Genomic DNA, 24,144 nt, shown 5'->3' on the forward strand with positions numbered 1-24,144 from the left:
TTAATTTTTGTGGTTTTTGACCTTTGCTGCCGTGTGGGAGACCAGCAGGACGGTATAGGGTTTATTTACTTTTTTTGGAGGGGGTTGTTTTTTTTAGGTATGTACGAGCACTGAATTACCAGGCTGCAGGGAGTGGATGGGCGAGTTTAAGGGTAGAGGCTGGGAATTTTTAGTATACCTGTGAAGAGACAAAAGAACAGCAGAGAGGGAACACATATACTGAGACAGAAACCCATTTTTTAATTTTTACTTTTTTTTTTTTTTGACACAACCGGTGTATTATTTGTAGGCCATGCCCTTTTAAACATAATTTTAAAGGGACTAAGCCCTAATTTACTTTTTGGGAGAGCACGGATGCGGAGCAGAACTAGGGGCAGGGCATTAGGCCACCGTAGGGAGGCCTTCTGGCATACTTTTGAGAAATGTCGCTTAAGGGTCTGATTGGTTTGCTTTATTACCCCACTGGCTTGCGGTTTTTACGGTGTATGGAGTTTTTAGGGAATCTGTAAAGCGTTTGAGATGCTTTTGACGATTTTTAACGTGAAGTGTGTTTTATTGTTAGATTTTATTTACTGGGGAAGTTTAAAGCAAGGAATAATTTTTTTAACAAACTTGAGAGCCACTGTCCTGGCAGTGCAATTGTGACATGGAAAGACTTTAGGCTATTTGCTGAATTTATTTACTATAATAAGGAGATAGTTGAACCCTTGGGTCCGGGGAAACTTAGTAAAGTTTATTTGCCACACGTGTCTGGGGCCTGGAGTGGGTTCCAGGGCTGCTGGTGGTACTGGGTGTCTTGGTCGGGGGCTATTTTTTTGACAGACTAGGCATTTTGCCTGTACCTGGGCAGCCAGGGGTTTGAGTCTGGAGGTTATGAAGTACTTTTTTATTAGTTGAATAAGTGCCTTTTTGCCAGCATGAGTGGTTTGATGTAATTTTTGTAATACTGGAAGAATTAGGCCTTTTGGTAAGAGGACTTTTTTTGGGGGGGGGGGGGGGGTTGAAGCCTTTTTTTTTTTTTTGGAGACCAAGTTTGTTAGCTAGCTGTTTTTTTTTTTGTTGTTGTTTTTTAGAATAATGAGGGGTTGGGAGCTCCCCCACTGATGGGATAAGGGCAAGCATATAGGTGTTTTTAGTCTGAGGGGACATCAGGGTGGCAGCATGCTTTGCCTTTTTATTTGCCCTGGCATTATTTTTAGTTTTATTTTGATTTTTTTTTTTGATGGGCCTTATAGTGTACTACTGCCACTTCTGAAGGGAGTTGCACTGCCTTTAGAAGCCGGAGAATTTGGGGCCCATACTTGACTGGAGAGCCTTGGGCTGTTAGCATTTTTTTTTTTTTGCTTTTAAAGGCCAGCATGAGCATGCAGCACACCAAAACCATATTTGGAATCAGTGAAAATATTGACTTGGTTTTTTTTGGACAGTTTGAGTGCACGGGTCAGGGCCACTAGCTTAGCCAACTGGGCAGAGGTGTCAGCGGGCAAACTTTTAGCTTTTATGGTGTCATTGAGGGTTATAATAACATAACCCGCCCTTTTTTGCCTATTTATTACTATGCTGTTACTATTAGTGTACTACTTATAGTTTGCATTTGGGAGGGGCACATTTTTTTAATTTAATTAAAGGGTGGCTAGAATATTGGGCATTTATGATTTTTAAACAGTTATGTTTTTGTTTTTTAGTTTTTGGTAAGAGGGTGGCAGGGTTAAGGGATGGACAAGGCTGCAGCGTGACCTCAGGGTTTTTTAAGAGCTTTGCTTGGTATCTTGCCATACGCACTTGTGTGAGCCAGAGGCCGCCCTTAACATCCAGTAAAGCGCGTACCATGTGTGGTGTAAAAACCTGCATTGTTTTTTTTAGTGTTAGTTTTTTTGCTTTTGCCAGGGTCAGAGCGGTGGCTGCCACTGCCTGCAGGCACACTGGCCAGCCCTTGGCTACTTGGTCTAGTTGTTTAGAAAAATATGCCACCGGACCATTTTATGTTTTTAGCAGCTGTGTGAGTACTTTTAGGGCCACCCCCTTTTGTTTATGTACATACAACTGAAATGGCTTGGAGAGATCTGGCAGACCTAGAGCTGGGGCTTTTATTAGCTTTTTTTTTAGGATTTTAAATGCCCTGTCAGCCTTTGGGGTTTAATGAAAGGGGTTATGGTTTGCTTTTTTATACAGTTGTACAGGGGTTTAGCTCATAGTTTAAACTTTGGGATTTATATTTTACAGAAGCCTGCCATCCCCAGAAATGCTCTGAGCCGCTTGCAATTACTCGGAATAGGAACTTGGCATATGGCTTTTTTTTTTTTATTTGAAAGCTGGCGTTTCTTTTGCCATAAGTAGAACCCGAGGTACTGTATCTGCGGGAGAGCAATTTGAGCCTTACTTTGTGTTACCTGATATTTTTGGAGTTTTACAAAATTTAGGAGACTCACGGTGGCTTTAAGGCAGGGAGTTAAGCTCACAGTGGCAATTAACAGATTATTTATGTATTGCAAAAGGAGGGCTTTTTTATTATTTTATTCTTTTAGGTTTTTGGTCAGAGCCTGGCCAAAGAGGGTGGGGGAATTTTTAAACCCCTGGGCTAACACTGTCTAGCAAAGTTGCTTTTTAACTTTGTTAAGGTCTTTTTATTTGAAGGAGAAAATTTTTTGTGATGAGGTGTTAACTGGGATGGCAAAAAAAGCATTTTTTAAATTAAGAACTGAAAAATGGGTATACTGTCGGATTGTGTTTTGAATGCGCTGCAAAAAGGCTCCAGGGCTTTTTTGGGGGGTTTTGCACTACTTTATATGGTTTAGTTTAATTATTTTGTCTGACAGCTGCGTGACAGAGTCCATACAGTAGCAGCTCTTTATAGGAGGTGAGGTGGGTCATAGCTTGATTGTTATTTGGGTCCCACCTAGGATTTTTTATGGGAACCTGATTATTTGGGATTAGGACATTGTTACGGTCCTGGTTATATTGCCTTTTTGCTTTTTTTTTTTTTTGCTTTAGCTATGATTTGTTTTTGTTTAACCTCAGTTAATAATGTTTGCAGAAGGACATTACAATGATTTTAGTTTGGCTTGTAGCTACTAAGACATCTCTCAAAAACCGATACAAACTTGCTTGGGTTGATAGAAAATTTTTTAGCCTGTGCTTTGAAAGCGGCCAGGTTTATAGGATTAAAAGGTGCATGAGTATAGACCTGCATGGTAAGAGCAGCTTGTTTTTTTTATTGCATTATGGGCAATTTTAGTTTTGGTAAGTAACGGGTATAGTTTAGCAGATGGAGCTGAACCTTACTATGAGCTTTACTAGGAATTTTACTTTGAGTCTTGCTTTGTGTGGGTGTAGGGGCCGAAGGAGCCTCAGTTTGTGTGGGTGTAAGGGCTGAAGAAGCCTTACTTTGCGTGGGTGTAGGGGCCGAAGGAGACACCGGATCTGCCATTACATTTGGGGTGGGGGTCCGGGGACTGACGTTAATTGCTACTGGGCCAATCGGGGTTAAATTACAGTATTGTAAAATATTAGTAGGAGACCACAAGGTTATAAACAAGTAAGCATAGGAATGCTTATTTTACTTTTTTGTTTGTTGACAGAACAGGAGTAACTGGAGGATTGTATTATGATTTAGTGATTTTCCAGGAGGCCACTGTTTTTGGTATTTTAATTGGTACTGAGGCCAGTTAACTGTATAAAATTGCTTAAATTTATTTTTAGTTATTGGATTTGATTTAAATACTTCTTAATTTACTAAAATATACTTTAGGGGCATGCACCGTACTTTATCTTTTGTGCTCTGTTTTTGTTTTATACTTACAGGGTAACTTTGGGCGTTTTTAGGTTTTAACAGAGCATATAATTTGGATTTTAAAAGGTTTTTATTTTATTTAAGGGACTGGTTTTTTACTGTTGCCCACAGCTGTTTTTTTACTATATGAGTGCGTTGCACTGTTGTGCCCTTTGGGGTTGATTAAACTGTGTTTTTTTTGAGGCCCCCGATGAACTTACCGGTGCGCGCTGGGCGTTGGTTTTTGCCACAATTTTTGACCGCCGGAAGGGATTTGGGCAAGGCTAAATTGCAGGCTTGTTGCCCCACGCTGGGCGCCAAAAGCTGTTGCCGGCACCCAGTGCCGAGAGGCAAAACAACAGCAGGCGTTCGTTACCCGGTGTGCTTTACTTAATAATCACAACGGGGTGGAGAAGCAGAAAAGTTTGTTTGCAGCTGCAAATAAACTTTTCTGTTTCTCCACCCCGTTATAATTATTAAGTAAAGCACACCAGGTAACAAACCCCTGCTATTGTTTTGCCTCTGGGCACTGGGTGGCGGCAACATGTAGGTATTTAGGAATGACAGGAAGGAAAATGGGGTTGGCACTTAGCCAATGTTTGTTGTGATGCTGTTCCAAGCACAGAAGGCACAAAGTAGAGAGTGGGTACGTATGCTCTCATACCACGGTGATAAGTGTGACAAGAACTGAATTACAAAGCAGAATAGAAAAAAGGGTGTGGAGAGGGAACGGAACTAGGAGCAGAAAAACATGGATTCTATTCCCAGCCTTGCCAATGACCTGCTGTGTGATCCTGGCAAGTCCCTTCACCTCTCTATGCCTCCATTTCTCTTCCCACCCTTTGTCTGTCTTGTCTGTTTCGGATGTAAGCTCTTTAGAGCAGGGACTGTCTCTAGCTAGATGTCTGTACAGTGTCTACCCCAATAGGAACTCTACGAGCTACTGTAATAAACACAGGAATAATAGGAGAGAGGCTTGGACAGACCAGAGAGAAGAGGAAATGGTACAGGAAGAAATGAGGTAGAGACATACACGGGAGTACTAATATGAGAGTTTTGAAGGTACTAATAAAACTGAGGAAGGGCAATGGACAATTGAGTCCTAGTAGTTTAAAACAGTCAGTTTCATGGAAGATTTTATTCTATGGTGAAGTCCTAGCCCCACTGAAGTCAACGGCAATTACTTCAATGTTGCCAGAATTTCACCCCTTTAAGTATCGCACTATTGTTACAGGTTAACATGCCAGACATCTGACGCAAAAGACTGAGAAAAAACGTCATGTAAAACATGGAACCTTTTATTAAGATCTACTCAGATCTTTACTTTTATGTCATTTGAGTACCATCAAAATATAAAAAGAAATATTAAGCATACCTCAGCTCCTAAACTGAGAGAGGTTATTTCATCCTCAAACGCAGAATGAGTATCAATATGAGGAGGAATTCCTATAACACAAAAACCAGAGAATGAATAAATAGTCACTGCAATTATATTGAAATACCATCACTTTTAATGTAAGCTTCTCCTAAGTCCCATTTTCACAGCTGTTCACATGTAAACCATAACACAGTAACCTCGTGCATTTTTATGCCTACTATGTGTAGTGCAGTACTACAGCAGATCAAAACATGGAATTTCCTTCCCCTCCCATGGGAAATTCTGATATTTCAACAGTTGTTTTCATCCCAAATCAACATTTGTTTTCAAAATGCACTGCAGTAGCTCAGCCACAGGGAGACTCCAGTGCATCATGGGAGACATAGTCTGGCTAGAAAGCAGGGCCCATGGGGAGAATGGGGACACAAAGGACTTGGAAATATAACTTCCCTATGGCACTGCAGCTGCTCTGGCAGACACACAGATTAATGAAAAGAGAAAAGGAGTACTAGTGGCACCTTAGAGACTAACCAATTTATTTGCGCATAAGCTTTCGTGAGCTACAGCTCACTTCATCGGAGTTTTTCCACTTAATGCATCCGATGAAGTGAGCTGTAGCTCACGAAAGCTCATGCTCAAATAAATTGGTTAGTCTCTAAGGTGCCACTTGTACTCCTTTTCTTTTTGCGAATACAGACTAACATAGCTGCTACTCTGAAACCTGACACAGATTAATGGCGACCTGACCCCAAATTAAACATTTTGTTTAGATTCTCCTGATCAAAACTTCAGTCAAAATTGATCTCTCCCTGCAGAAAGTTTTGATTTTTACAATATCCCATTTTCCAACAGGAAAATGTTTTGTTTTAATTGTTTTGACCAGTCTTATATACAGTACCAATATCAGAAGCCAGATTTTGCCCCCAGGTGCACATGTATTGACTTCCATTAGTTTCAAGAGGAGCAATGTACTTAATCCCATACAGAACTACATAGGTTAAGCATCTTACAAGAAGTTCACTATATTACAACATGGTTACAATATGAAGTGTAGAAATTCTGCCCTCAGAAATATATTGAAGTCAGCCTGATAAGACATGTGCATCTATTATTTCTTCGTAGCAGCATCCAAACACTCCATTCAGGATCTCATTGTGCTAGGAGCTGTACAGACACATACTAAGAGACAATGACCTGAATTTTTGAAAGTGAATAGAGATTTCAGGTGCCTGAGTTTTTGGATCTTCAACTTGAAATACCTTATAGTGGCCTGATTTTCTCAAAGTGACCTCAGAAAAATCAAGCCCATCTAAAGGTAGCCACCCAAAAACTGAGGTTCCCAAAATCACTAATCATTTTTGAAAACTGAAGTCAGTGTCCCTGCGTTGAAAAGCTTAGAAGGTAGGGATAGAATTTGACTCAGTACAGATACTGGATAGTATTTATATCAATGTACTGGATTGCACATACTGTATGCTAATTAATGTCCTAAATGATTAGAGCTTAAGAAAGGTTTTATATAAATTCTGTATTCCTGGAAGAAAATTACAATTCATACTAATTAATTCAGATAACTCAGACAGCAGCACATAACCATACCAATTTAACTGGCTGTCAGATATGTGAACGAACAGGGTCAGATGTCTAGACCCTAGGTTGGCAGATAATAAGTACACTGTCAGAGATTAATTCTGGAAGGGAAGTGTTTGTCCTTCATTCATAAGGACAAACCAGATATATTCCAGAGACTGGAAAGCCAAAGCCAGGTACCTTGCCTTGATGACTGAATTCAGTAAAAAGCACAGCATATGCTTTACCCTGTGGATGCATGAGTGGAAGTAACTCTCTCTTCTGTCCTACTGAGTCTGGAAGAGACTGTTGGAGCAGCACTCCCTTCCTCCAACATGGGGATACAGTCTGCATCATCCTGAAGATTCTCTCATATGTACCTATAGAAGGGGGTTTCTTGTTGCTTGGCAAAACATGGCAGGAAAGGTTTGAGTTTGGCCAGCCCGTTGAAAGCCCTGCAGTTATACTTGGACCAGGTGATTTTCCTGAATCTTTATCTCAGGAAGTGAGTGAAAAATGGGTTTGGTTGATCCTGTCATACATGGACTGTTTACCTCTCCAGGTTACCAACTCTTCTATTACATAATCAGCTTCCGTGACCTGGCCTAAGACTCTTGGGCCAGATTCTAATCTCAGTTACTCATTTTCAGTACCAGGATATCTCTAAATGTGAGTTCCCAAGTTAGGAAGACTGCATCCAGACACTGCCCTCAATTCATGAAAGCCTCCCTGTGGAACTTAGCAGATGCAGAAGTGCTGTCTCCGAATCATACCCATTGTAGTTGGTTTTCTGTTTTCAATTCTAGATAAAATATTGAGTTTGATTTTTTTAAAGGGCAAATGCACTTACCTTGTCCAGGTTCATACTGGTTTATTGTCAACTGATCGGGTTTATGTTTGATATATCCCTGCTTCAAGCACTTCTCCAGAAGCATGCTGCAAATTCCCGGGAGCCCTGTTATTACAAACAGAAGTATAAACCAGATGTTTTCCTACTCTTTTTTTCTGCTTTTGGTGAAGGAGAAATCTAACAACTGGACAAAATACACAGAAATATGATAAAATATCTACAGCCAAAATGGGGCTTGTAAGTCACTGCACCCCATCAATTACACAGGCAATATTGTACTCACTATGATGTGTGCATGGAAATAGTGGGTCTAATCCTGCAAACCCTCTACATGTGTAACTTGCATAGACTGTAAGTAGTTCTTAGAAGCCCGCCACACACAAAGGACTGGCAGCACTGGGCCCATTGTTTGTATGTGCAATTTCTATTGTCTGTGAACATAAATAACTGGATGCCAAATTCGGTGTCATTGAAATCAATGGCAAAATCCCCATTCACCCCAATGGGTGCAGAATTTCACCCAGGTGCACAAGTGCTTTGCACAAAATTAAAGGCTGAGTTAGGACCCTGTCTTAGGGCAGTCCCTGCCTGGAGCACCCTTCTGTGGCAGGCTGCTGAATGACAGAATGCCTGCCTCAGTTTCCCTCCTGCAGACTCCTCCAAAATAGTCCACAGAATCTTTCTGGGGGCAAATATAGCCCTTGTAGGGTTATCTTATTAAAAAAGTACAGTCCACATAAATCATAACAAAAGTCCCATTATCATCGTCCAGTTTTCCCCCAGCATAGTGCAAATAGCACATGCAAAACATAGCCCTGGCATCTCTTACTACACCTGCAGCCTGCTCCTGTCCTTGTACCAGGACAGCCACTGGGCCCTTCCAACCAAAGTGCAAGCCCACTCTTCCCAGCTGGGACCCCGACGGCCTCTCTGCTGGGAGCATCCCTCACACCTACCAGCCCTCTCACAGTTCCTCTCGGTCTCACTCTCTGGCCCTGAAATGTCAATGGGTAAGCCCCTCTGCTGTTCCCCAGCTGCCAGCCCTCTCCACCCTTAGCTGCAGCAGGCAACTTCCTCATATAGCGGTTGCTCAAAAAAGTGACCAAAATTTAGAAGTTCACAATCTACATTTGGCTAGACCTCAGTGAAGAATGGCATCCATGACTGTTTTAAAAAGTTTGAAAAAAATACCAAGTTATAAGTGATTAAAAATGGGTTCCATCCATGCATGCTAAAACATGATTTACTACAGCACTGATTCAGGAAAATATCCCTATTCAAGAAGGGTGTTTAAGCGTGTCATTAAATTCCATTGAAGTTAATTGGATTTAAACACCTGTTTAAGTGCCTTCTTTAATCAAGGCTTTAGTTATACAACTTCCTGGAACACTACACTGTACTGAAGTTAGGTTCTGTGTGTATCTGTTGGAAAACAGATTTAAAACAAATGCCATTTTAAAATGCCTTTTCATAGGAAAGTTCTCACCTCCATGCAAGGGTTTATCTTTGTCTACATTGTTGTTGTCATATCGAAACTCATATCCAAAATGCTTTACCCTTCTGTGTTTTAAAGACTTCTGGGCTGTGAAGCAGAAAAATTAAACAATGTAAAAATATTAAAATATGTAAAATATATTAATTTACACAATTCGCTATGCTTGCAGGGTATTTGCCTATTGCCTATTCCACACAATCTCTGTGCAGCTCAAAACTATTCAATAGTTGAAAACACTATTATTTTTGAACCTCAATATACAACTCAACTTTCCCATGTACTAAGAGTGACAAAACAACACAGAGCTTTAATACCACTTCTCTTTGAAGTCAAAAATGCTTTTACACATAGCAGCAATCCCACAGACATCAATGCTTACACATGGGAGCAAAGGCTGTAGGTCCCTGGACCGTGTGTTTGTCTCTCTCTGACAACAGTACCAATTTTCTTGAGCCATGGCTGACACTTTGAACAAGCTCATGATATGGACATAATAGGAACTTTCACTTCCTTGCATCGTTACACTTCACACTAACTAAAGTTAATATAATGCTTTGTGCTGTGTCAAGGAGTAAAAGTTACTTTGTAATATGGAAGCTAATTGGAAAAAATAACTGGCTTTGTTAAGAAATTTATTCCACAGAGCTCATTTGAAACTACATGAGCAACTGGGAAGGGAGCTTCTTTGACTTCTCTTTGGTCAAAAGCTCCAGCTCCCAGGCAGGCTATCAGATTACAGGTGCTGCATTCTCAGAACAAACTCACTGACTGACTACGCTGTCAGGAAATGACTCTACAGTAGCTGCTTCTGGAAGCAGGAGCATAACTCAAATGTAACTATAAGATATAAAACTCAATTTTAAAGGGACTAAATATACAGAATGATTTTAAGGAATAAATTGTACAAGATGCAGACTTCGTGCAGAAATTAAATTTAACAAAAGGACAATTTGCAGTTATTTTTGAAGGTCTCACCTTCTATGGTTCTACTAACCATTTTGAATGACTTCATTTTCTGTCCAATCAATACTTTCCAACATCTTTTGTTCTTCTTCAGGAGACACAAGCTCTTCAACCATCATCAGGCCTGGAGGCAAGCTAATAGGTATAATGTCCTCCCAATGCACTGTGGGTATAAAAATAAAACAGTGCTACTGCTTATGGAAAATGATCCCCTTGTGTTCTTTTATCAATAATGATAAACCCTAGATAGATCATCATCATCTGAATTAATTATCCTCCTTGGTAGCATAAAACAGGATCAGAATCCATGTTCTGTGCTATACAACCCAATTCTCAAATTTCACTGTGTAGGACCCGAGAGACTTAGTGTTTTCCACTCTCAAAAAATATCGGATTTGTCTGTCAAAATAAAGGTCAAAACTTTCCCATGCGTTTCAGGGGAGATTCTAGTTGGATTCAATTTTATCTTGCCAGGACTCAGGATTTGTCACTGCTCATGGTTGACAAGCATAGAGTACAGTGAAGAAAGTATCATGTCTGAATGCTATATGCTGTTTCTTAAATGTAAGAAATGATATAAAATTAAGATGGTCATTTGTAGCTGTGCAACCAGATGTGATCAAATGTTCACTACAACACCTATCTTAATAGAAAATGACTTACGTAACAGGCTCCCATCTTACAGCCCTATGAATTATTATTGAAAATTATCTGTACTGTGGTAGAGTTTAGGGGCCAAGATCAGGACCTCATTGTGCTAGATGCTCTACAAACATAGAGACGGAGTTCACAATCTAAACGGGCAAGTGTTATTGTTCCTATTTTACAGATGAGAAACTAAGGTGCAGAAAGATCAAATGACTTGGCCAAGGTCACACAGGAAGTCTGTAGAATGGGAATTGACCTCAGACCTCCCAAGTCCCAACCTATTATCTTCACCACAAAGACTATCCTTCCTCTCCAGCAACAAATGGTTCGGCTCCAAGCTACCAGAGAGACCATCTCTCTCTCTCCACCTGATACGACCACATGTGCTCACGGAGGTGTTCCTGCTGCAGCCTCCTAGCATTAAACAAGAAGGAGCTGCTAGCAGGACATTTTCTGTGAAAGGTCTTTAGTTCTGACATTCACTCCATACCTCAGTCTACAAGAGACCAGATTTCAGGGTATGCTACAAGACCCCTCTTTTTTCCCTAGACTTTAGTTAATGAGGAAAGTAGATTATTGTTCCTATTATTGTTTGATCCTTTTGGGCAATTAATTTTGCTTTTCAGCTTCCTGGAAAAGCTGACCCTTATATTTAATACATGTATTTATTCAGCCATATAAAGTATTGTTTCAAGCATCCACAGATTGCTCTAAGTTCCATATAATAGAAGACAAAAACCAGGAATGATTCACCAAACACAGTTCAAAAATATAAGGTGAATTTCTGACCCCACTGATGTCCATGACAAAACTTCCATTGACTCTCATGGAGCCAGAATTCCATCCACAGTTCCACTATAACAAGCAACTGAAAAGCAAAGGAAGAACAGTGATGCTTTATGGGATAGCAGAATATTGATACCTTTTTCCACAAAGTTAACATACAGAGTAACATTTTGGTTGGAGTCCTCCAGTGTTATCTCTTTCCCATTGAGAGTGTCGTAGGCTTTCTTTGCTTCTTCTGTCGACCCATATTTCATAAATGAATACGGTTTATTTGGAGGCATTAAGAGTGCTTCCACCAATCCACATTCCTCTACTAGCCTGAGCAGTTGGTGTCTATTCACACCATTACCCAGACCTCCATTGGCAACGACCAAGCTCTAATTTAAAAAAATTAAATAGACACGTTAGTGGTCACCACTGATTTGTTTACTTGAAAATAGCATTTCACAAACAAAAGTGTCATAAAGAGAAATGAAGCTATTATCTCTAAATTGGTCTGTGATTATTCTGTTTGATTTCCCAAAGGAAATGTTTCTATTTCAATTAATCTGCGGTTATCTGAAGCCCAGAGCACATTAGTACAGCACACATTTAGGGGACAGGCTTTTAAGAACAAGAGCATTCAAGCTCAGAGAGACATAACATGCCCATGTTTGTGTGTACAGACACCACAACTGTGCCTGCAGACAGGTATCTGTGCGGGCGGTGGGAAGGGGAGTCTACACATTTACAATACAGGGATGACATGTGCCTTGCACATGCCCTGAACATTCTTGTCCCTCAGCTACAGAATTTATTTGTATTTGCAGATTCCATAGCCAACAGTTGGCTGTAAGTGTCCTTCAATACCCTTGAAAGGGTGGAACAAAAATAAATCCCATTGCATTAACTGTATCCACCTGATTTTTTTCATGACAGCCAAGTGCTATGACTCCCACAAATGAACTCAGAGAGAACTGAGCTCAGCAGCCAATTTCTAAACTCCCCCAATAACTTTTTTGAAGGAGTGGCCTCCAACATCATCCTCAACATTTTTCTCTTTACTCTCTTCCCCAAGGAAGGGTAACCCTTTCCTCTGTCTGAGGAGAGTCTGATGCATTCATTAGCATAACCCACTCATGCTATTCTTTCATTGGGCGAGGGGAGGAAGGCCACTTGAGAGCAATATGAGGTATCCCTCATGCCCCATGTTAGGGACTAACATCCAACCAGTGCTGAGCAGAATCAGCTCAGAACCCAACTTCAGACCCCCTTCAGGGTACTTCTCTGAGTTGATGCTAGCTTGCTGGGGATGCCCCAAAATGCTAAAAGTAAAGATATATTGGTGAATATATATATTCTATATATAGTATATATCCTGCTGAAAGAATAGAATCACCCATTATCCAGGGGGCCGCTACACAATTCAAAATACAGCGTTAGGGCCACAGTTCATCCTCCAAACACTTATGCACGGGAGTAGTCTCAATGGGACGAGTTGCCATCACTGATGTGCCAGTGTCTCAGTGCAGCGACACTCAGGGTATGGCTACACTGCAATGCAAGCCTGGGCTCAGACCCAGACTTGAGCTCAAACCCCTCTTCCATTTACACACAAGCCTGGCTGACTCAGGCCCAGGCCCCAGGACTTTGCAGGATGAGTCGATTCGAGCCTAGGTCCCACTGGCACTCGGGCCCAAACTCCATCATTTTGCATATGTGGATGCAGCTCAGGTGAGAGTTAGCCAATGCTATCCCACAAACCCATCAGACACTGTTCTTTATCCTCTCTATCCCAAAAGTAGCCAATTGACCCCCAGGAAATGGAAGCAACCCCGCTTGTACAGCCAGGCTGCGTTTAACCCTTCCATTTTATTCTGACCACTGAGCTACAGAGTAAACCTTCTCTGTCGTTAGCTACAGCCATCAACCAGAAGTCATCTTTTGTCAAGCGTGCCACTTCCTGGTCTCGAGAGCACAGTCAGATTTTGGTGAATCTCTGATGTGAGGCCAGCAAAAAGATGTGTTTTAGTAGGAGTACTAGCAATGACCACGTGTAAAAAGAGATAGAGAAGAAGCTGGCAGTGCTGGGAAGTCACTGGACCAGTGACCACCCAGAAAATGGATCAAGCAGCTCAAGACCAACTACTGGCAATCCAGGGATGAGAACTGCACCTCTGAGAACCCGCCTTCATCCTGCACCTTTTATGAGGCGTCTGACTGGGTGTGGGGTACTGCACCGAGAACGGAGCCAATAGTGCTTACAGCCTGGGTGGCGAACTTCTGATCTCTGAATCCAATATAGGAATGGAAGAGTCCAGCAGGCACCGACTCAGGCCAGCAAAGTCACTATGGTGCTGGAACCGGTCCAAGGACGCTTTGCCACTGGAGCAGCTGCAGCATATCCTGGGTCCGGAGGAGCCTTTTGTTGCCCCCCCCCCCCCCCCCCCGCCAGCTTGAGCAGCAGCCTGCCACAGAACTGGAAGAAACAGAATTAACCCAAGAGCCTGGTAAGTTTCTGGCTCCATGTTTGTTCTGATTAATATAGGAATGGAGAGGATTTCCGGATTATGAAGCAATGCAAAAGTTATTACAAGCTGTGGCTGCAGCGGGTAGCCACTCATGGCAGATTGCACGGACAGCACTTTGGCGCTGGGGCGTTATAAAAATAAGAACTTTATATTTTTTTCCCTGTGAGTACACTGCTCTGTACTTATACAACAGTGTAACGAGCCACCTGTAAACAGTGAACTGTCCAGGTGGTGGTGGTGCAGGTGGGGGTTGAAATGTGGCCCATTTAAATATGTAGTCCATTGGTGACAAAATCATTTGTCCAAAATAGGAGTGGAGGGTAAGTATGCCATCCGGAAATGTGTCTGGGAGGGGATGGGGTGGCCGTGGAGTTCTCTTCGAGTCCATATTAAGGTGTGTGCTTGCATGCAGTCATAAAAGCCTGTATGAGACGCTGTGGGAAGACAGTAAGCCATACAGATGCTAGCGCAGCATCTTGTTGATTCCCCCCATGAATTTTGACCCAATCCCAGGGGCTGATAGCTGCAAACTTTTCCCGAAGCAGGAACTCCAGACAGCTAGGCACATTTTGGGAAAGGGCATATTTTCGAGGGCCACCGCAGTAGCTGACCAACACACTCCACTCACAGATGTGCTATTCGGGTACCATAAGTTTGAATACTTTGGTGGCAAACACAGTTGGCTTGCCTGCCTGGAAATGCTTTAATATTGCTATTTTTGTAACACAAATAAAGGCTTTTATTTTATTCAGAGAGTTTATTGCCATCACTACATCATGACTTACAATGTTTGTTTTGAATAATAAAGATAACCATAGGGTAAGGAACAATGAGCAAGTTATAGCCATACACAATTTTTCAGTACCTCTAGGTACAATCAACCAATAATGAAAATGCACAGTTCCCCGTCCATTACATTAACAGTCAGGTCATCCAAAATAAAAATATGTGAGGGCAGGTCTAGGTTGGATATTAGGAAAAACTATTTCACTAGGAGGGTGGTGAAACACTGGAATGGGTTACCTAGTGAGGTGGTGGAATCTCCATCCTTAGAGGCTTTTAAGGTCCGGCTTGACAAAGTCCTGGCTGGGATGATTTAGATGGGGTTGATCCTGCTTTGAGCAGGGGATTGGACTAGATGACCTCCTGAGGTCTCTTCCAACACTAAACTTCTATGATTCTATGAATATGCCCCATTCACTGTGTACAGTGACAATATCTCCCCTCACACACATTTCAATGATGTATTGTCACAACACACATTTACTGTCAACACTGATGTAGAAAAACATTCCTAAACATGCAGTTCTCTCTCTTCCATTGGCCCATGCCAACCCATAATGTGGGAGCACAGAACATCCCGGATTTGTGTTCTTTGGGTGCATCCTGCCGCAGCTGTCACAGGTGCACTTTCTTTCTGGCTGAGTGTACTGATTCAGCAATCCATCACTGCCATAGTTCCATTCAGGGGCAAACAGCTCACCTTTGGCTTCACACAGATTGTGAAGAGCACAGCAAGCCACAGTGATGCGGACAGCATTGATGACACTGGAATCCAAACACGTAGACAGTGCCAGGGGGATTTCAGTCAGCCAAATGCACATTCAACCACCATTTTGCACCTGCTCAGAGTGTGATTAACCCTTCTTTTGCCAGGTACCGAGCTCAGGATACAGTTTCATAAGCCAACGTAAAAGGGGTTATGTGGGGTCCCCCAGGATAACAGTGGGGACAGTAACTCCATTTATGACAATGTCCTTTGGTGGAAATAGAATCCCAACCTCTCCATAAAGGTAGACTCCCGCCCAGCAGAAAACCCTGGCATCACGATTCCTCCTTCCAGTGCATCGCACACTAGTGTCCATAAATCAGCTTCTGTGGTCCACAAGGGCATGCGTAACAGCAGAATAGTGCCCTTTGCAGTTTATGTACTCATTTGCTCCCTAAGGAGCACAAGTCCCATCAACGGCTCCGATGCAGTTTGGAAAGCTCATTCTCTCAAAACCAGCAGTTACTTCACAAATATAGTTTCTGTCCACCGCAGCTGGGTAAACCACTTGCCTGATCATCTCAGAACCTACATCACCACTTTACCCACAGTTGATTTTCCAACACCAAATTGGTTAGCAGTAGACCTGTAGCAGCCTTGAGTAGTCAGCTTCCAAAAAGTGATAGCAATCCACGTCTGGATCAATATGGTCGCCCGCACACAGGTCTCACGATGCTGGAGGGACAGGACAAGCTGCTCACAAAGTTCCAGGAATGTAGCTTTCTTCATGCGAAAGTTCTGACCCCATTGCTGGTCATCCCAGGTCTGCATAACGATGGGATCCCACCAATCTGCGCTTGCAGCCCTACTCCAGTAGCACCGGTCTACATAGAGGACATCAGCAACTATACTGAGAGTCGCGAGTCGTACCAGCCAGTACCATTCTTCCATATCTGTATCGTCGTCCTCCTCCTCCTGCTCCATCATTAGCTCCAGCAGGTGCTTTCGGAGGGTCACAAAACATTGCTGAAATGTGCACCAGCATCTCATGGACGCTTCGCCTGTTTCCTGATACAGGAGTGGAAGCCCAAGCAAGAGAAGTTCTTCAAATGGTGACTCCTCCATGCTGCTGGCTTCAGTAGCTGGGAGCATGCACGTCAAAACAATGGCTTGGCAGGATGTGTTGGCGGGCTGTGACAACTTCCTGTGATGTGCGGGATGGACTGTCAAGTTTTTCAATGCTGCACCATGAACCAAGGGCTAGAGCATCCACATTTTGGGAGGACGCTAAGTACTCTGGCATATGGTTGGTTGGACTCGGGTCTGCATAGTGCAGTATGGATGCTGGTGCCCCAGTGTGGGGCCCTGACTCAAAATTTCTAAACCTAAGGCCACCAATGAGCATGGACACTCAAGCCCCTGACTTTTCAAACCCAGGGTCTGCAGACGCAAGTCCCACTAACCCTGGGCTTGCATTGCAGTGTAGACATACGCTCAGCTGCCCCAGCATTGCTTCATGGCGCACTGAGGAGTAGTACCAGGGCTCTCTTAAAGCACTAATGCCACAGCACAGACTGAGTCCCTCAATCACAGGCTTCCCACAAAGTCCCCGTCTCCCCATGCCATCAGGTTCATCACAAAAAGATGCAGACTCAAAATGGAGCTGATAGCTGAGCTTCTGAGACTCCTTCATATGGAATTTCTCTCTCTCTCTCTTTCAGGGGTGGAAGAGAGCGAGCCAGCCCCGCTGTTTATTTAGGTTCAGTTGAGTAAGGAGGAATCACCTTTTGAGTGTTTAATTTTAGAATTTCAGAAGTGGCTGATACGCAGTGTTGTTGTAGCTGTGTCGGTCCCAGGATATGAGAGAGACTGGGTGAGGAAATCTCTTTTATGGGACCAACTTCTGTTGGTGAGAGAGACAAGCTTTTGAGCTACACAGAGCTCTTCATCAGGTCCAGGAAAGGTACTCTAAGCATGGCAGCTAAATACAAGGTGCAACAGATAGTTTAGCATAAGCAATTACCACATATTCTGAGGGACCATTCAAGGTGAAGTGGCCCATTAACATCCCTACAGTAATACGACAAAAAGGGAGGGTTAATGGGTTACAGATTGTCATAATGAAACATCAATCCAATGTCTTTATTAAGACCATGATTTTTAGTGTCTAGCAAAGTTATGAATTTAAACTTCATCTTTTGAAAGTATTGGGCAGGTTCCCTTTGAGGTTGAGGACTGATAGGTCAACATAATTTTGTAGTGTAGACAAGCTCTCTCTCAGGAAAATAATAAAAGACAAAAACACAACATCACCTGTGGGTGAACGTTTTTCACAAAGATCTCACTCTATATCTGACCTATCAGTCCTCATCCTGTGTAGCATGAAAGCTTGTCTCTCTCACAAACAGAAGTTGGTCCAATAAAAGATATTACCTCACCCACCTTGTCTCTAAAACTAGCTGATGTCCAAAGATTTATCAGAATGTGTGTGTGTTGGGGGAGTGTGGTTGTTTTGCTAGTGGAACTAAACAAAATATGACAAAATTTCAAAAAAAGCATTTTAAAATATTTCCTCTGCAAAAGATTGTCCATATTTTTGCAAAAATTACAGACAAAGTCCAATTGTCTTCTGAATAGTTATTTTGCCAAGTTTGGATAGTAAATCAATCATTTCAGTGTGAAACAGAGTGATTTTAGTCCTCCTTTAAGGGCAAACTAAATGCAACCTTAAGTATGCAGTCAATATTGGTGCCTTCATATAATTATTAGCAAGCATATGCTGTTATTGGCCTAAAATGGCATATCTGCCTTTCACACATTTTTTCTCCTCAACATCTTTCCCAGAATGAGTCAGCCAATCTTTTTCTAAAAGTATTTCTATAAATGCTCTATTACCTTTTCTGAGAGCAGATCCTAAAAAGTTTTGTTGTTTCAAATTATAGTGTCTAATTATTCCAAATGAGAGCAAATTGGCTTGAAAATGGGAGGAAAAGATTTAATAAATGGAAAAGGATGACAGTACTCTTAAAATCTTAACAAGGAGTGCTAGGTGACATGTCTGAATAACTACTGACAGATATTTCTATTATGGAATCTCAGGACAGTGTCAGTACTTGTGTACTGTAACAAATCACATTTTCCAGAGGTTTACAATGCAAACATAAAAAAAAAAAATCATTCTGGCTTGAAACCTATCAAACAAAGTCTCAATGAAGAGGGAATTTCAGGAAATTCATTACCTCATCTGTGTATTGTCGCTGTATCACAAAGTTCAGAGGATTTTCAAAGTCTCTGGGTTAAATTCAGCTACAAATTCTGACTATTATTACTAAATTATTTTCATTTGGATTGCTGTAACACCTACAAGCCCCAGCCACGGACCAGGATTCCACTGTACTAGTGCAGTAAAAACACAGAACAAAAAGACAGTCCCTTCCCCAAAGAATTTGCCATCTGCACTAGGTTTTCAAATCATTATTTACCTACATCCTCACATGGTTTTAAATCTCAGTGTAAACCAGGCCCAACAATTTGCCTTAAAACAACTGCCAAGATTGCAATGGCAACCGTAAGACTAGAATGAGGAAGAGCCCTGAGACAGACAGGGCAAGACATGGGATGACAGTTTACAGAAGAGAAGCTGAAGTGAGATTACTAGCGAGGATCGGATTAGTGTTGGAAAAGATTTCTAGGAGTGGGGTTTAATAGTGAGTTTGAAGGAGAGAGATTATGCTTTGTGGAGAAGCATGGAGGGAAGAATAATGAAGGCACAAAAATGAAAGCAGAGGAGACAAAGAAAGTAATATGGGAAACGGAATGTGAAGCTCTAACATGTATATTAATGGATGAAGGTAACAAATTTTATTAGTAACATAATTATGGCTATCAGAACTTTTCCCAGCCACATGAACTATCCTTTCAGCCTAAAAGACCTAGTCCAAAGACCATTAAAGTCACTGGGAGTTTCTCCATGGACAAAGAGCTTTGACCAAAGCCCAAAGTGCAGTTCTACTTTGGAATCAATGTGAAACAATCGACATGGAGTCTCACTGCCCTTTTCACAGTCACTTTTCAGAGCAGAACTGCACTTTATCCAGTATATAGGGGAGGCTAGGATATGGATAAGCTGTGCAATCAGGCTCACATAACAATTGGAACCTCACGTCACCTTTGTGGTGTGCGATACACACTCGATGCCCTCATGCCTCATTAAAGTGTTTCTGGCCTTGATCTGTTTCCTCAATAATTTCTTCTCAGACTTATTCCGTTTCAGATTGTTTTGACCGGTGCTGTCCATTTCTGCACTCGAGATTTGCAAAGACAAGGCCACAGCAGACGGGAGAAAACATTCAAGATTCCTAAAAAAAAAAAAAATAAAAAAAAATGAATATGTCATTTATTCAAAGGCCATTTTAAAATAATTTTTAAAGAGCCACTGACAACATAAAACTCCTTTGTAAAAAATCCACTATTTCTATTACTAATAACACCTCTGTTCTAATACCATGTTGAATACAAATCCCTCACAGATCTTGGGCGAATGTCCCATTTTTTCCCCCATTTGAAAAATGGAGAACAAAATTCACCTAGTTCACACTGTTTCGGTGAGATTATTCACCTCCCTCACAAGTCCTTTTTCAGGTAGGAATGGGGAACTTCATTTAGCTTACAATTTTGGAGGGGATGGGGGGAGAGGATCACAAAATTAACTTGAATGCAGAGACTGTTTTTTCCCCTTCAATTCATCCCCACAGGATTTTTTTTTCTGGGGGGTGATTCATGCAAGATAAAGGGCAATCTATGCTATATATTAGGGAAGAAAAAATTCCCAACCAGCTCGGCTGCTATGAGGGGAGTCCTAAGTATAGTATATAATGCCAGATGTTTTTTTTATTTCAGTGTTTAATCTCTTCCCCATTCTGTTCCTTTATTCACAAGCTTGCAACATTAATTTTTCACCCTACCTGCTCCTCCACTATGGTTTTTAAGGGGAACTATAATTAATAAAAAATGGAAATAACAAATTTGGAACCCTGAAATGAAACAGTGCTGAAGAAATTCCTTTGAAAAAAAACCAAAAACCAATTCTCTCTCTTTCCCTCCCCGCTTCTTAAACCCTAAGGTGAATTCAAATGCTTGTGAAAGAAAATGAATTGCCAGCACTGGAAAGTGATGTCCTCGATCAATACAACAAGTTCCAGCAGGGACAGCAGCAACAGCTCTGTTCTGAAAATGTGTTTCAACTGATTACTCATAGGGTTGAGGGGGGTAGGAGAATTTCCATGCTCATTCTGTCTTTGACCTCTTTGCCAAGTAGTGTCATGCAATCTTTGAACAGCCAGGTTCTCACATTTACAACTGAACTGAGAAAGGGGATTCTCTGCTGGTGCAGTTACTTTAATACCATGCTGGGGCACCAGTTCAGACGGGAAAAGCACTCCCTAATGAAATATGTCACTTACATGACCACAGAAACACAGATACAGAGGCAGAAAAGATCTATGAAGCTACCTAATCCATCTTCCTAACAGTGTGTGATTATTCCCCATTATTACATTTATTAGTGGCAGTCCTATCTATTTTAAAAGTCCTGAGTGATGGGGCATTCACTGTCTCCTTTAAGAGACTATTCCAAAGGATAACAGATCTCAGTTTTAGCCTATACTCAATTCTGATTTGCCTTTTCTGCATCCCAGTACTCCCTGTTTTACTAGTGTAAATGACCACTTGCCCTCCTGCGGTCTCCTATGAATGAGAAAGCTAGAGGAAGTTGTGGGCTCAGTCCACAGCCAGGTCCCTTGAAGGGCGCTCACATTTGCCTATGAAAACTGCAAATTCAGAATACTTTTCTTATCTGAAATAGATTGCAGTTGAAAACAAAACAAAATAATGAAACACGTGGAACATAGCAATGCCTGTAATGTGTATTTCAGAATACAAGAAAACAAGAATCAGCCAGGTAAAGACAAGGGAAACTCATACCTGCTTAAACAAAAGGTGCAGTGAATTTAGTTTTCACTTGGGAAAGGACAACACAGAGAAAAATATAAGAACAAAGTTAAAACTTCTGTTTATCTTTGTAAGAACACATTTTGAGAAATCAGTTACACAATTTTCCTGAGAGACTTGAAACTAGACCTCTTTTATTGCTGGAGCAATTCTGGTCTGATTCACTAATCAACCACTCCAGAATCAGCCCAGGGACTTGAATATCAAAGGCAAACACAGGTTGGGATTTAAGGACAATGGTATGGCAGACTCTATAGGAAAGCTTGCACACTGTCTGCCTGCACATATTGGGGCTGATTTTCCACTGTCTTGTACATTACATATCCATTTAAGGCTCAGTCCTATGTCTATTGAAAACAATGACAAAGCTCCCATTAACTTTAATGGTACAAAATCAAGCCCTTTGACCTTTGCATGGTGAGTGAAAAACTCTATCATTCCCATTTTGTAACATTTTTTTACCCACTTTGCACTAGGTCAAAATTACCATAGAAGGTACAAGGCAATGGAGACTCAAACGCCTTATTATGGACCTTAACTCATTTGCACTGAAAAACAACCCCTCAAAATGCATCAAAATTAAAACAAAAACACAGGAACAATCATGCTCTACCAGCAGTTTTAGCTGTGAATATAATGATCCATATCATGCCACAATGAAATTAATGGAAAGAGTTAATGGAGAGTTTTGCTCAACAATGGAGAGCCTGGACTGGCCCCATATGTTTTAGGAGCAATTTCTGAAGAGAACAGCAAGATTAATTTAGATTGTAGTTACGTATGCTAGTTACCAGCAGATGGAGCACTATGCCCAGTTATAAAGTGACTGACTTCACTTTGCAGGTGCTCAGAACTTCTGGAAAAAGATTCCTAGATAGACAATGGACATAAAACAGAGAAAAGAAGAGAGGAGGGCAGAGGGAGCAATCCTTCAAATCCTATTACCTATTATTTCCATAATGTCTTGATGATGTTTTTAATATTGCCTATAAAATGTAGCGTATTCATGATAACATGTCATATATACAGGTTTCAGAGGAACAGCCGTGTTAGTCTGTATTCGCAAAAAGAAAAGGAGGACTTGTGGCACCTTAGAGACTAACCAATTTATTTGAGCATGAGCTGTTAACTGTTGGTCCAATATATAACTTCTCATAGACACAATAGTCTTATTTTATACCCTTTAACCATTAAGACCCCCATCCTGCAATGAAAGGCAACTCCTGCACCTGTATGGAAGTCCACTGACTTCAATGCAGGTCTACATAAACATATTGCAGAATAAGGGCCTTATTGTGTAAGATTGCTGACATGAAACACTAATGGGTGACAAGATGGACTTCCGTCTGAATCGCTAAAGTTCTGCATAATCTACTTTGCATTTATTTACAAAGTCAAAGATTATAATTGGAGATGAGCTCCAGATGCAAGTTTCAGATACAGATCAGGGCTGCAAATATCACAAAGTCTGCAGTGCTTTGAACCTCCCATTTATAAAGGTGGGATCATTTGCAAAATTTGAATCTAGGTTTGTATTTTAAAAACCGACTCCCAACATTCAGGACTGGCTAGATCTAGAGGTCTGATCTGGGCTCAACCTGTCACTAATTATAATAATTCCAGAAATTATTATTATTTATTCACCCGTCAAGATTAGATTGGGTTCAGCCCCATTGTGTTGTACAAACACACAATAAGAATGTTCCCTTCCCCGGAGAGCTTACAGGCTAACTAGAGAAGACAGGAAAGGGTGTGAACCAGTGCTTAATTTGTAACGCAAGAGGTGCCAGGGCTCAAGCAATTTTTTTTTACATTCATAACTTCTGCAGCAAGCTCAGAGGTGCTGGGGCTCAGCCCTGGCAAAAATTAAGCACTGGTGGGAAGGGAAACAGAAAAATGAAGCGACTTGCCCTAATTCATGCAGAGATCAGTGGCAGAGCATGGGTTAGAACACGTCTCCACCCTCTCAGTCCTGTGGGCTATCCACTGGACCTTGCTGCCAACACTGACCTTCTCCTACAGCACCGTGGCAGCATGGCAAGGCTGAGCAGAATTGCACTCTGCCCTGGGGGGGCTGAGAGATGAATGGTCTCCTAAAGCCCCAGTTATCCATGTCACTGAGGGGGCCCTGAACCGGCTGCTGCCAGACCAAATTCAGACGCAGTGACCCCTCCCCCCGCCCTTGCAGCACAGACCCTGAGCTCCAGCCCTCCCGCAGGGACTGGGTTTGACAACAGGCCGTTACTCCTGGTCACGTTAACACGGCATTCGCCGGCGGCGTCCGCCCAGCTTTGAGCGTGGCCCCCGGAGCTCAGCTGAGACCCGCGCAGCCGCCGGAAGGTGGCAGAGGGAGCCACGCGCGTTACCTTGCGGGAGGCAGCCATTCTGGGGAAACCTTGACTACAACTCCCATGAGCCTCACTGCCTACAGCTCCCGTCATGCCCGTGGCGGGCAGCGTCCCTTCCCGGTTAACCCCCTCGTCCCCATGTAGCTGTGTGGTCTCAACGTCTCCTCCTGCGCGTGCTCGCCCTGCAGCACCCCTGAGGCAGTGCGGTACCCCCCCCCCCCCCCGCCCTGACGTGGCCGTGGCTGTGGCTGAGGCAGGTTTTGCTGCCGACCTATGCCAGGGGTCTCAGCCTTTTTCTTTCTGCAGCCCCCCAGCATGCTATAAAACCTC

At 42.2% G+C, this 24,144-nt stretch overlaps 1 protein-coding gene across 1 annotated transcript in view; it reads right to left on the reverse strand.

Annotated features, from left to right (window-relative positions):
- Positions 1–23,872, reverse strand: part of ALKBH8 (alkB homolog 8, tRNA methyltransferase) — a 79,162-nt gene extending 55,290 nt beyond the window's left edge. Inside the window, exons 1-7 of the mRNA XM_073338719.1 lie at positions 23,833–23,872; positions 19,626–19,815; positions 11,595–11,835; positions 10,056–10,187; positions 9,053–9,148; positions 7,567–7,671; positions 5,145–5,215 (exon numbers count right to left, since the gene is read on the reverse strand). Coding sequence (XP_073194820.1) covers positions 5,145–5,215; positions 7,567–7,671; positions 9,053–9,148; positions 10,056–10,187; positions 11,595–11,835; positions 19,626–19,754 — 774 coding nt within the window. The 5' untranslated portion in view covers positions 19,755–19,815; positions 23,833–23,872. The remainder of the gene's footprint in view (positions 1–5,144; positions 5,216–7,566; positions 7,672–9,052; positions 9,149–10,055; positions 10,188–11,594; positions 11,836–19,625; positions 19,816–23,832) is intronic.
- Positions 23,873–24,144: the final 272 nt, after the last annotated feature.

The sequence above is a fragment of the Lepidochelys kempii genome, chromosome 1 (genome assembly GCF_965140265.1).
Source record: "Lepidochelys kempii isolate rLepKem1 chromosome 1, rLepKem1.hap2, whole genome shotgun sequence".
Lineage (NCBI taxonomy): Eukaryota > Metazoa > Chordata > Testudines > Cheloniidae > Lepidochelys > Lepidochelys kempii.